The sequence below is a fragment of the Salarias fasciatus genome, chromosome 6 (assembly GCF_902148845.1).
Source record: "Salarias fasciatus chromosome 6, fSalaFa1.1, whole genome shotgun sequence".
Lineage (NCBI taxonomy): Eukaryota > Metazoa > Chordata > Actinopteri > Blenniiformes > Blenniidae > Salarias > Salarias fasciatus.
The window spans coordinates 14,649,738-14,662,687 of NC_043750.1; the positions used below are offsets into that span (position 1 = coordinate 14,649,738).

The 12,950-nt window shown below is 39.5% G+C and overlaps 1 protein-coding gene across 1 annotated transcript; it reads right to left on the minus strand.

Annotated features, from left to right (window-relative positions):
• Window positions 1–9,654: 9,654 nt before the first annotated feature.
• LOC115390542 (uncharacterized) lies at window positions 9,655–12,195 on the minus strand. The gene is made up of 5 exons (XM_030094442.1): window positions 12,108–12,195; window positions 11,591–11,986; window positions 11,282–11,410; window positions 11,028–11,083; window positions 9,655–10,939 (listed from the first exon to the last, which is right to left on the minus strand). The coding sequence occupies exons 1-5, from the start codon at window positions 12,142–12,144 to the stop codon at window positions 10,823–10,825; spliced, it is 735 nt and encodes a 244-aa protein (XP_029950302.1). The 5' UTR covers window positions 12,145–12,195; the 3' UTR covers window positions 9,655–10,822.
• Between the last annotated feature and the right edge of the window lie 755 nt (window positions 12,196–12,950).

The following is a 12,950-nucleotide window of genomic DNA, read 5'->3' on the forward strand; positions in this document are numbered from 1 at the left end:
GAAGAGTCATGAGAGCTGAAGGTGAAATATGACAGTATGGAGAGTGAGAAAGGAGCAGCTCACTGCTGTTTTCAAGATCTCCCAGAAGTCTAAGCCTAAAGTAAATGAAGCAGAAAATAGAGCGGGGTGAACCGGCTCTGTGAGCCAGTCCAGCTCCTCCACTGGTTCCTGCTGCGGCGCCGGCTTGTTGGAACAGGAAAGAGTTATCCCCACACGGAGCTGGAACCACAGCGCTATCCAAAAATATCTGCTTATACGCTCGATTATAGACACCTGTGGAACCCCTAGATTCAGTATTTAACAGATTTTCCCAAATATTGTGACACTGAGTGCTTATAAAGTGTACTTATCTGTGCACGCTGCGTTTCTCTGGATCTCAAACTCCACAACTAAAATGAGCTATTGTGCTATTCTTTGTCTGTGGGTCTCTGGTGTTTTGGGATTGTGTGAAAATCCATTATTGCGTCCTTTCAACATGTAGAATTATGGGATTAGGTTGAGGCCGGCATCACTTGCGACTCTCTAATATTTCTCAACTTCTTGTATGCAATGGGTTTTGTCCATGAAATACATTCCTCAGTTTGAGACTGATCCTATCTGCTGAAGGTATATGACTGATCTTTGACTTGAGATTACAGAAAAAAAAAAAACAACAGGAAATTGCCTGCAAACAGCTGTCATGTCTTATTACGAGCTCAGTACCTCTGGGTAACGGAGCGATTTCGATCAAAGAAGGGAACTTCAAGCTGAATTGTATAACAGCAGCCAACAGACAATCTGTCTGGTGGTTTCTTAGCAGTTGATCAATTTTTAATACAACGTTTAAGTCTTAGAAAAAAAAAAAACAAAGCACACAAGAAATATCTACTTGGTTGCAAGACTGGAAAAAAAAAACAACAGAAAATAAATCATATCTATAGTGATGGTCAATGCAGAAATCAAAAGAGATAAAGGCCCATCGTTTTTCTGCTTTATTTAAGTTTGGCTGTCGTGTTTTTCCTCATCGTCTTAAGATATCACTGCTGCAGAAATAAAGCACTTTGAACATCAAATATGCTCCTGCACGGAAAAAAAAAATGAGAACAAACAATCGCAGTAACACACTTCACTAGTGAAGCAAGGTAGAAGGAAAACACTGCAAGTATTTGTTTTTTTGACAATGCGGTTAAACCAGAAGACAGAACACAAAAAGTTGAACGCAGACAAAAGACCAGCTGAAAGGCCCACTGGAGTGTGGATCTAACACGAAGTGACATTGAGGAGCTCCGTGAGTGCATCTTCATGTCTGATTTCAAAAAGGAGAACATTTTAAATTGAAGCCACATTGCACTGAGATCAATACTATCGATCTCACTCTTTCTCTCACCATATATATTTTAAATGAAACTTCTTTGAGACTCAGGAGTCTCTATTAAAGCTGCAATAGGGAATAGAAACCTCACAAGTTTGGCAAATAAGTGCCAACTTTGTCATTATTATTATTGTTCATTTTATTTATTTATTTATTTATTTATTTTTTTGGGGGGGAGGGGGCTTTGGGCCACTGTACACATATATCCCGAGTTTAGGTGTCTTGCTTTTTGCCAAGTCCAAACAATCCCCAAATTTTCATCATGCAGCTTTTCTAGCACATCAACTGGCTTCTCTCAGTCTTCTAATTAGTATTTCCATCATAATAATGACGGCCTTGAAGGAAGTGATAAGAACCACAGAATGGTTTGAATCCCCCCCACAACAGGCAGTCACTTTAAAATAATCTCACTGTTTTGCCTCAAACTGCAGTCCTGGTTTGAAACTGGTTTAATTTTGGTTTTAACTCTGCTACAAATTAGTAACCCGGCAAAAGTCCTGATTTTCAGCTTTCTATTGGTGTTACTGCAATGTCTGCACAAAGGATAACCGCGCTGGAATAATGCCCTCACACTCTAATAACAGATTTTCTTTCTGCTCTTTCATTCCGTCAGCAGTGCCTGAATGCAGCGTAGTTTAGCTCGGAGAAAGGCAATTTCACTCAGCTCCTCACGGCATGGCCGTGAATGACAATAAAGTTCACTTTGGCTTTGATAAATGCCCACTTCTTAAAACCCCAAACCTCCAGTTTGAAATATAGGCTTCCTGTTAAAGCCCTGAAGTCTCATGCCAAAGACAAGATAATCCTGTTGATGTCGCCAAACTTTAGAGAGCTTCTCCTGAGCAACTGAAGACATGCAGCCGTTTTTGCATACTGAGTAGAACTGGCCGTGATGAGTAAACTGAAGCCGGTCTAAAAAGGCTCTTCAGTGTATTTTCAACATCACAAACAGAAAGGAGAGGGAGATTTAAGACGAGATGCCTGAACTAATTTGTAACACTGCCGCATTTAGCTACGTTCTGAATATAACAACATTGAGGTAAAAATCTGAATCATTGTTGCTTTTAATCAGCTGCAAATTATCAGCCGATAACAAAAGGTAAAAGCGGCGACACCATTGGAAGTGTGTGCAGGGTCACATTAGCATTGTGGTTTTAGAAGCAGCACAGGTGGAGTCAAATTATGTAAATAACACTTGGTGTTTCACAGCCACACTAAAGTGTGATGTTGTCTCCTTCTTTGATTCTTACCTCCTACTCAATTCTCTTTGTTTTAATTTAGTTCTATTTATATGCTGCTAATTAAAAAGTAGTCATCTCCTGGTACTTAACTTCCCATTATGGAGAGAAAAAAACAACAACCCGCATGAGAAAGCATGGAAGGCGGAGAGGGGGAAGAAAAGAAATCACTTAACAAACCTCTAGCACAATCACAAGTATCTTCTATCGGATGGTAAAGAAAAACATATAGGAGAAATATGTATCAAGCAAAGCAAAACCAGAAACATTGATACAAAACCTTATCTCACAAGAATTCACAATTCGTCATCCACCATTTGAAGTTTTATTTTGATTTTTTTATTATCTATGAGCGACGGCAGCGTTCACCCCGGGCAGGACAGACAACCACACACACTCACGTTCAACACCGAGTTGCAATTGACACTCAATGATTAGCCTCGAACAAAACCCAAATGCACAGGGAGAACATGTAAACTCACAGAAAGCCCTCCAAACCCAAACCAGACTTGAATGAAAAAAAGAAAATAAGGCTGAAGAAAATGTGCTGTTCTCCAGTGGCGACCCTTTCTTTTCTGAAACTATTGCTGTCTAACAGAGGATTAGGAAAGACTGATAGCTGAAAGTGAGAGATGCCTGGAGATTTGCTTCCCTCAGTCTCATCAGAAACGGCGACAAAAGCAATACGGGCGGATGAGCCATTTCTGTAGAGATCCTTCAGGTGAGAAGTCAAGCTTAAGCTCTGTGTAATGCAAATAGAGATTTGTTTTCAGAAGAGGAGGGGGAAGCAAATGATCGCTCAAACCACATGAAAAGACCGTGGCTCTCTCGTAGTGAATTAGATAATGATGCATTTCAACTGGCCAACCATTAACATTCTCCGGATGCAAGAGCGAGCCGCTGTGATCCCACCTCGCCTGGGAAACTGTTGCTCACAAAATGATGTATTGGAACTTTAAAGACTTTTTTTGAGCTTGCACCCAACCCAACAATAAAATGGAATTCCAGCCTTCTGATATCAAATGATAAGTGATATAGTGTATCATCATGCCTGAAATATCTTTCAGAAGGCGGCTGGATTATGATGATGGACGACGCAGTAGCAACACTCACATTCTGTGTCATTTAAACAATTATTGGAGGCCAGTGCAGAGAAAATATCTCTATGAGAAAAACCGTCGCTGAGCCAGTTGGTGGTTAGTAGCACTGAGTCATGCTGTTTAATGCTTGTGTTAATCTACCCAGTTCGACCTGCCAGACCTGGACCAGGCCTTCAGCTGCTGCTGACTCGACTTCCTGCGGACTGGAAGTGTTGTGAGCCCGAGATAACGCTCTGATCAACACACTCAGGAGGAGTTATCTGGTTATTCTTTGTTGGCTTTTTGTCAGCTAAACCCAGAGTGACTATTATCCTCTGACCTTCCTCATTACCAAAGTGTTTTTATCCCCAGAACCGATGCCCTCTGCTTGTTGCTGTGTTTATCGCACCAGTCAGTAAAATCCATAGGCCGCCAAGATATATATCTAAGGAGATAAGCAGTTTCACCGTCAGAGTTACCAGGTACCTTTTCTTTCCCCTCCTTGTGATGTCTGATGTTTGCTTTTATTGAATTTCTCATTTAATATCTACATCCCATTTTTCATTTTCCTGTTGATGCGTAGCTCTGATAAAGCCGAATTCTGCTGTTGTGGTCTGAGTTTGTGCAGATTCTCAGATACTCTAACGTTCCCTCACAATCCAAAAACCAAACTGTCTGTTTCTCTGTCTTGGATTTACTGGTGAAATGTGCACATTTTGTATCGTCTGATACAAATGATTGTATTTCTATATTTATGTACTATTATAATAATTGTTAAAATTTTCATAACATGCCATGTCGTGTTGTCTCTTGCTTGTGTTTGACCTTTGCTTGGATTGCTACTTTAGAAACAGAACGGTGAAAACTATAGCTGTAGAAACTTTCTACTCACTCGTTCTGAACACCTATCCATAGAATATGCAATAATAAACCAATACATAAATGTCACGCTTCTAAATAACACATACAACAATGATAAAAGAGCTGAAAACAAATCTTCATTGTCGTTTTTCTGGGCTGTGGCCTCTTTGTGGCTTTAGTGTTGACTTGTTGCATTTGAAGCAGAGCTCCAGGACACGTGTGGCCGGAACTGAAGACATGGTTCACTTCAGGGTCAAACTGATGTTAGTTTGGGTTTTGTTGAGCCCGGCCACAGAAAACGCTCACTGTCTGCATTAGAGTGCGGAAGAACCGGTGACCAGTGTGAAGATGCCAGCTCGCCTCTGAAATAGCTTTAACCCGTCACCTCAGAGCTATAAACGGCTTAATTACTCTTCAGTATTAAAGGATTATCACTTTCATTTAATCAACAAGTGTGAATGCTAACAATAATTCTTACTTTATGGTGCCAGTCTAGTCGTAATCGTCGTCGAATTGATTTTTGTCCCGTGGCCCTTGGTAGAGGAGCAGGTGGGGAAACCTGAGTAATGACAGTGCAGTTCATCGGGGGACGAAACAAGAAAATATCTGGGAGCCATGTGTAAACGTCTGCAACGTGCAGCTTTGTATTCATATTTGTCGATGACTGAAATCAGACAATCGATGGGAACTTGAAGCCCTGCAAAGTTATTCATTTTTGGATTGTGAACATCAATCCAAAGGAGTGATTAAGACCAAGAAAAGAAGCTGCATGAGGATCTGGTCTTTATCAGGTAACAGCTCTGGCTGTTCTGGATAAAGGCCTCTTCTCTTAAATGGATGACTTTTTGTGACACTGAATGAATGAAAGAATATCTTTTTCTCTGGTGCTGCTTTGCTTTACCTTGTGTTGACATTCTTACATCAAAAATAATCATGGTGGGTTAATTAACCTCCACAATCTTACGATCTAACTAAAGCACTGAACCTCGCTCGGTGAAAGGCTGCATGCAGTCAAATGTAACCAAAAAGTAGCAGGCTGTAACTAACAGCAGATAAATACTGCATAGTTTAAATGCTTTTACAGAAAGTTAAAACTGAAAATAACAAGCATGAAACCAGCTGTGAAAGTCCGTAGTGATGATGTCCAGCAGAGACATATGTTTTTAACCCTTTATTGCACAGGAGCCACCGCGGTGTGCGGCAGCTCTTCCACAGCTACATTCTTTGTCTTTGCATGAGATTTGATACAATAGTTAAACATTAGCCACTAAAGAGGGAAGAAAAGAGTGAATCCAATTTATTTCTGTTAATATCTGATAAAAAATGAGAACCTTGCAGATAAAAAAAATGACAATGTGACAATTTAATATTCATGCAATTGCTATTTTTGTTTTAATAAGTGAAAATTGTGATTCACAGCCTAAGGTGTCATGTAAAAGATGTTTTGCAAAATATAGCTTGAAAAAAATAAAGACAAATAAAAACAATGTTTAAATGATCAATAAATAATAGTTTTGTATAAACCTGGCTTTCTAGTGTTTCTCACAAGGATGAAGACAAGAGAGATACTGTTATCAAAGAAGATAATTTTTCCAGTGACTTCAAGGCAATCGACAAAAGATCTTTTAATCTGCTTAACCTGCCCGATTAGTTTCCAGGAGGTTTCACATTCAGAAGAGATGCTTTGCAAAAGTATGAAGAAAAGAAAAAGGCTTCAAATGATATCACTGACAATATTGTAGTTTTAATCAATTAACCATTTATTATTAATTAAATGATGAGAAAAATGAGTTACAGTGAGTTTATTTTTCTCAAACGTGATAACATTCTCTGATAAGTCAACTGACAAATGTTCCTAATGGCTTATAGCATTGTAATTACTGCTGAAGGAAACATATCACCTCCTGGTGGCGTTCATGCAAGGAAGAAAAGTCTTTATCAACCTTTCATTTAGTCGGAAAAACAATCATCGCCCCTAATGAATTCATTATGCAGCGTGTTGCTCTGGAGTGCTGGGCTCATTATGAACATGTACTGATGGCTGAGTCGGTGCTGAAATCTGAACTCCAGGCCTTCTGGTTTGATCTCCTTCCAGAGCGACATGACCCACGTCTCCATCCCAAGGTTTCCTGCTCGATACATGGAACTGTTATTGTGTAGCTGTATTTTATGTTGTGATCCACAGATGAACATATATGTGTGTGTCTGCAACAATAAATGGATACTTGAGTAAAAGTTGGTGTGGCTATTGTGAAAATAGATGATATCTCCAGTTTAATTCCTTGATTTCTTCTTACTTTGTTTTGTCTGTTTTTTTAGTGCTTTTTGAATATTATATCAATCGATCATCTTCTTTTTCCACGTTCTCCAAGTCGCAGTTTAAGGAACTGAAATAAAGTGCCCAAAGAATTATTTGTGACCATGTCCTTGGGCCTTGCAGGATGGTTTGTTTCCTTGTTATCCACTCCTCCCACCATGTTTCTGGAATCTTCTCACCTGCTTGAGGACATTACACAGCTTCTTCCAAAGACGGGATCTCTCGCCTGTGTTTGTATGAACATTTCTCTTAGTTTGACAGTTATAGCAGCTTTAACAGACAAGAGTCTAGCTAGTCAATACTAGCTTTTACAGTTAAGAGTCATCAGTAAGCCCTAAACTCATGCTGTTAGACTTTGGGATTAAATCTCACCATCCAGAGAAAACCCTCACTTGCACAGGAAGAACGTGCAAACTTCACTCAGAAAGCCTGCGGCTCAGAATTAAACCTGGGTTCTCTGCGTAATCATCCAAACAAACAATGAAACGTTTGGACTGGAACAGGAACGTGGTTAAGACGGCCTCCAGGGATGGAATCACAAATACCCTAAATAAATATTATGTATGGAAAAAAAAACCATGTAATAGTAGCACTGGCAGTGATTATTGAAAAGGAAAGAGGCAAAGAGCTGGGATAAAAGCCAAATCTACCCACACAGAAAATAGCAGATGACAGTTTTGTGGGCTCTTCTAATGAGGAGGCTCAGTGGAGTCTGCATGAAGTTTATATGCTCAGTTGTTAGTACACAAACACTTGGAAAAACAAAACCAAACTTCTTGAAAAACATTCAACCCATGAGTTTTCTGAAATAAATGCATCTGTGTGGTTAAACCTTCACAACATGGTTCGCCCTCGTCTGTTTGGCCCAGAGCTCTGTGCAGTTTTTGGCTCGGTTCTGGCTGTGCCTTGGTGACAGATGTTGTAATTATCATCCCGATCTGAATAATATCTTTAAATATGAATCATTTGGCTCACAAACGCAATGTGGAACCTTTTTTCTCCCTTCCTGAAAAACAAAACGACTCCCAAATTTATGTAAATCAGCGATTAAAAATAGATGTGGGGGAAATATTCCAGTGATCATCGCTCACTACATTTTAGATGAGGAGTCTCACAAAAACAGCTGTAATTTATTTATGGTCCATTTCATTCTGTATGCAGCTGTTGTTAATTCAACCTCTTGACCAGGTGATCGTGTTTTAGACGTCTCTTCCTTGTTCCATCTGTTCAGCACGTGTTAACAATATAGTTCATTTAAAACTTTAGCCCTCAACCACAGTAAGCTGGGACTGGCTCCAGTGACCTTCGACCCTGATAAGCTGGAGAGACGATGGATGCATGGATGGATATAAAGCTTCATGTATGACCATGTGGAACATATGTCTTTAGCTGCTCAAGAAACAATTTACCTGATGAGAACACACACAAAACAGTGAATTTATCCTCATCCTGAACTCTAATCTCTTCTGTGTCACATTTGCAGCAGCACTCACCAGAATCAGTAATTTTCATCATCCGCAGGTCAAAGGATTGAGAGACAGTTTTTTTTAAATTTTTTTTTGCTGGATTATAACGAGGAAATGGATTGAAAATGTCCCTGTTAATGAGGTGCTGCTCATACTTTGTTCTTAGAACAAGAGTGGACAGGTTCTCGTGAGAGCAGTGCCTGAACCGCGCCATGAATACTCCTGTCAAAAATGTGCTGTCAAACCGGAGAGCGGAAGCGTCGCCCCGCCTGACCCTCCTCTTCAACACGTATCCATTATTTAAATCAACCCTGGAAGAAAACACTTGAAGATTTCGTAAAAAAACAAAAAAAAAAAAACAAATCAAAAACAAAACAAAGCTGTAGCAGCTTTAAATGTCCAGCAGAAATTCATGAAACAACAGATTTAGTTTATGTCAATTTAAGTTAATGTTTGAAACTACAGTGGAGAAAACCTGCATCAGCACAGGAAGAACATGCAAAGTCTGATTCTTCTTCCTGTTCACACATTACAACATAAAACCCACTTTCCGTGGTGTCGTCAGTTTGAATGTTGCAATAGGTTGAGCTCGGCTGAATGAAAGGTCAAGTGTCAGCGTCCACTGAAGATTAAAATCCAGAAGATGTGAGGACGTGACCCGGTAACAGTCAAGCTCAATTAGACGGTCAATAAATCAAAACTCTCTCAGGTTGTCCCACTGCAGCAAAAACTGGAGAAGAAATGTGGTCAAAAGGTTGATTTGACCAACAAATGAGTCAGTAGCATAAATGTTAAGGGTAAGAGTGCAAGTAAGAGAGAACATGTTTGGATTATTCATTGGAGCTCTTTGTCTTTCCTGATGTACTTTTTTTTTTTTTTTTTTTTTTACATTTGGATCGCAAAATAGGGTAGGCTATATGTTTTAGATTATTACTACAAAGAAGCTCTCTCTTGCTGTAGATGCCCTTAAATTAGAATTACAATCTTGATCTTGCTTCAGCTGTTTAAATAACTTAAGTTCAGAAAACCTTTGCTGTATTTTTTGGTTCATTTCTCACCATCTCTATTCAAAGTCAGAGGATTTCACTTGACATTTGACTGTCAACATATTAAATCCTGGTCAAACATGCACGTTCTGTTCGAATGGGGTGTGTTGCTGTATTTGTGCTCTGCTTTTGTGGTGTGTGTGTGCTTTGAAGTCAATTGGGACCGACGGTGTGCGCCCACCACCTCAGTGTTTCTCGGTTTGAAGAAAAGCCATGATGCAATGAGAACTGCCTTTGTCCGTTTCCTCTTGTTTATTTGCACCTTTTAAAATGAATGAAGCTTTTATATTTTTAGTATTTAGGAAACTTCAGACCACGATGTGTTGCTTATTTTGTCCGTCTGCGTAAAGTCGGCCGTTGCATGTGGGGTTGTTTGTCGTTGTGGGTTTCCTGTCTTTCTGTCTTGTCTGGTTGTGAAAAACGTGGTGAGTCCGTCTTCACACGAACAAACTGCAAAACAATTTAATACGGATAACGAAGAGACGCAAAGAGGAAACATTGTAAACGAAAAGGAGAAAAACAAAACAATACAAAAAGTCAAATTGTACTCCAAGATAATCTTTAATAATGAATGACATTATCAATAAAATGTAAAAATTGAAATTTGTCTCAAAGTTGGAGTCCTAACAGCAAACGCTTGACCACCCTTTGTCACCCGAAGAGAACTTGGCTCGGAAGGTGGGATCCTGATCTTAATTAACAAGGTTGGTCAACAAATCACAAATAAGTGTTGGAGGACCACTGAAGGCCTGAAAGGTCAGCAGTAAAATCCCATAATCAATTTCATATGTGACAGGAGGCCAGCCAGACAACGCGAGCACGGAATTAATGTGCTGGTGTGTCCCAGTAATGAGCCGAGCGGCGGCGTTTTGAAATCAGGGAAGGTGGCGCCGGGAGCGCTGATTGATAACTAAATGCAGTCGGTGCATTATTTTACCGAAGCGGAGTAAATAAAAGGTTTTGTGTAAATCAGTCAGTCATTAGAATGATTAGATTTTGAAAAGTCGAGATAACAAAATTATTTGTAATCCAATCCTTCAAGCATGAATTGAAATCTAAATATAAAACTGTTGTTTAAGGAAAAAACAACAATCATAGAAGAAGAAGAAGAAAATATTCTCAAATTACTGAAGGCATGATTAAAAAAAAGAATTTATCAGAACAGTAAAAACATTGACAAAATGATCAAAAAGTGGCTGTAATACCAAATAATTCACACATTATTATTGAGACTATTTAAATACAATTCAGATGAGTAACAGAAGCTTTGAAGAACAAAAAAAAGCTACATAGGCATCTTAACTTCACTCAATTACCCTGAACTAACATAAAACATACACATTTATTCACAACCTTTCAAAAATACATTTGCAGGACCATGAAAAGAAAAACAACCACTTTAAAATGGTGGGAATAAAGTATTTCAGAATAAAATAAACTGCTTCTTTTCACTGATCTACAGTTTTACATCCTGGATGTATTGATGGCAGAGTATGTACTGAATTCAGAGTTCTCCTTTTTCCTCTTGGGTCTTTGTGACGGCTGACGGATGTCCAGTGCAGCGTAACAAACATCTTCATCCTAAGATTTGGCATTTGGCATTAGAGAACATTTTGTAAATCTTCCATCAGTCACACCACATTGTGAAAGACGGTCTGCTGTTCGTTACCTTATTTGGACTTCTTTCACCTCCTGTGTCAGGGCTTTGACGATCGCTTTGAAACCCTTTGAGACAGGAAACAGCGAAAAATGTACGCAGCACGTTACGGGAAAAGTAAGTTCATAAATTGGTGGATGAAACACCTCTCAATGCAGCTTTTTTAAAAAATTATGTTACATGAATTACATTTATTCATCAAAACAATACTGCATACACAAACACGATTTCCTGGAACAATGACAGAGTGTTTTTGCAGAAGTTACCTCTTCTCCTACAGAGATGATAGATCAGTAGAGAGGAGCAAAGAGAGGAAAACGCAGCAAAAAGTGGACACAGGGAGAACAGCAGTATCCAGCAGATCGGAGGAGCGTGTTCTTCAGGTTTTCCCCGGTCTGCATCAAACGAACCGCATCAAGAGAAAATAAATACATTTATTTCTGAATCTTAGTGTACGTGTCGTAGTTGTTCCATCATCCCACAAATTAAGAAACCAAAATGAATGATCCAACAAATGGTTCTCTTCACTATAATCACTTTCAAAGGTCTTTACACAAACAGATGAGAACACTTACCTAGAATGATCCTTGTGGTATTTCCAAACCTTTTTACATATGTCAGAGTGATGTGTTCTTCATCCTTCACCTCAGTGTTTTCAGTTCCACAGTAATAGAGGCCTTCCTCAGAATCAGTGATGTTAGTGATCAGTAGGTCGTAGGTGTTGGAGGAGTCATTTTTCACTAATTTGAAACGATTGAAATATCCATTAATATTGTCCTCCCATTTGCCAATCTGTGAGTTTGATCGCAATCCCATAATAAGAGTTGGCTGGTTCTCATGAGAACAGTTCCTGTACCACACTATGTAAACTCCAGTCTTGAGTTCACAGTCACAGTACAGGGTGATGTTATCTCCTCGAGTCACTGTTACTTTTGATTCAGAGATCCACTCTTCAAGACCAAACACACCTCCTGAAATGCAGAAAATCAGAGAAGCAGACTGAAATCACCACATATCTCATTGCAGTAAAAATAAAAAAGCACATCAGGTTTTGATCATAAAATACAGCAGTCCAAATCCAGAGAAGCATACCTGAGAGAAGAAGCACAGAAAGGCACAGCAGGTCCATGGGTGTGATGCGCAGAGCTGAAAGACAGTGAAAGAGATGTCACTGGCTGATAATGATTTGTGACTCGTGCAAACTTTTCCTTTGAAGGAAATAAACACCGTGAAAAGGCTCTGATTGGTCAGTCTGGTGGAAAATTTCATTCTGTGGTTGTTCTCGTGTTAATGTCATGTGAGACTACAGTCTAGGCATCGCTTTTTTTTCTGTTTTTTTCCACCTGCACCTTGTCTCTACACTGTCGTGTGTGTGAACAGAATTATTGAAGGCATGGAGACGTTCAGTCCAAAATTCAACATTTCTAAAGACATGAAGCTTCTTAATTCAGTAATTTCTGAAAGCCAGCACCGTTTTTTTTTTTACTTTGAGTCACAGTTGATAGTGGCCTTAAATTCGATGGGAGATTTCTTCAGGTCTCTTTGCTTTTCCTCCACTGGAACAGTCTGACTTCACCTGGAATATTGTCCGGGGGTGGGGTGGGGGGGTGTTTGCTTTCTCTCGCTGACATGAAAAATGCTGGACCACCTCCCTGGTAGCAGATTGCTCCACACTGCAGCATTTTTATTTTCCACTCCATTCATTTTCCTGGATTTTCATTCTCTGTACTGAACCTGTGAAAAGCTGTCAGAATGGGGTTCTGCTGTGTTCTTGTTGACCAGTGTGGGTCTCGGGCTGGGGTGGATTGATAAAAAACAAAACACAAAATTCCAATTTATTGATATAAAACAACATAAAACCTTTTATGAAAATGTGCAAATAGTGACGTGGTGAAACCCTTTCATATACACTGGATGTGCGCTCAGAGGGGATCT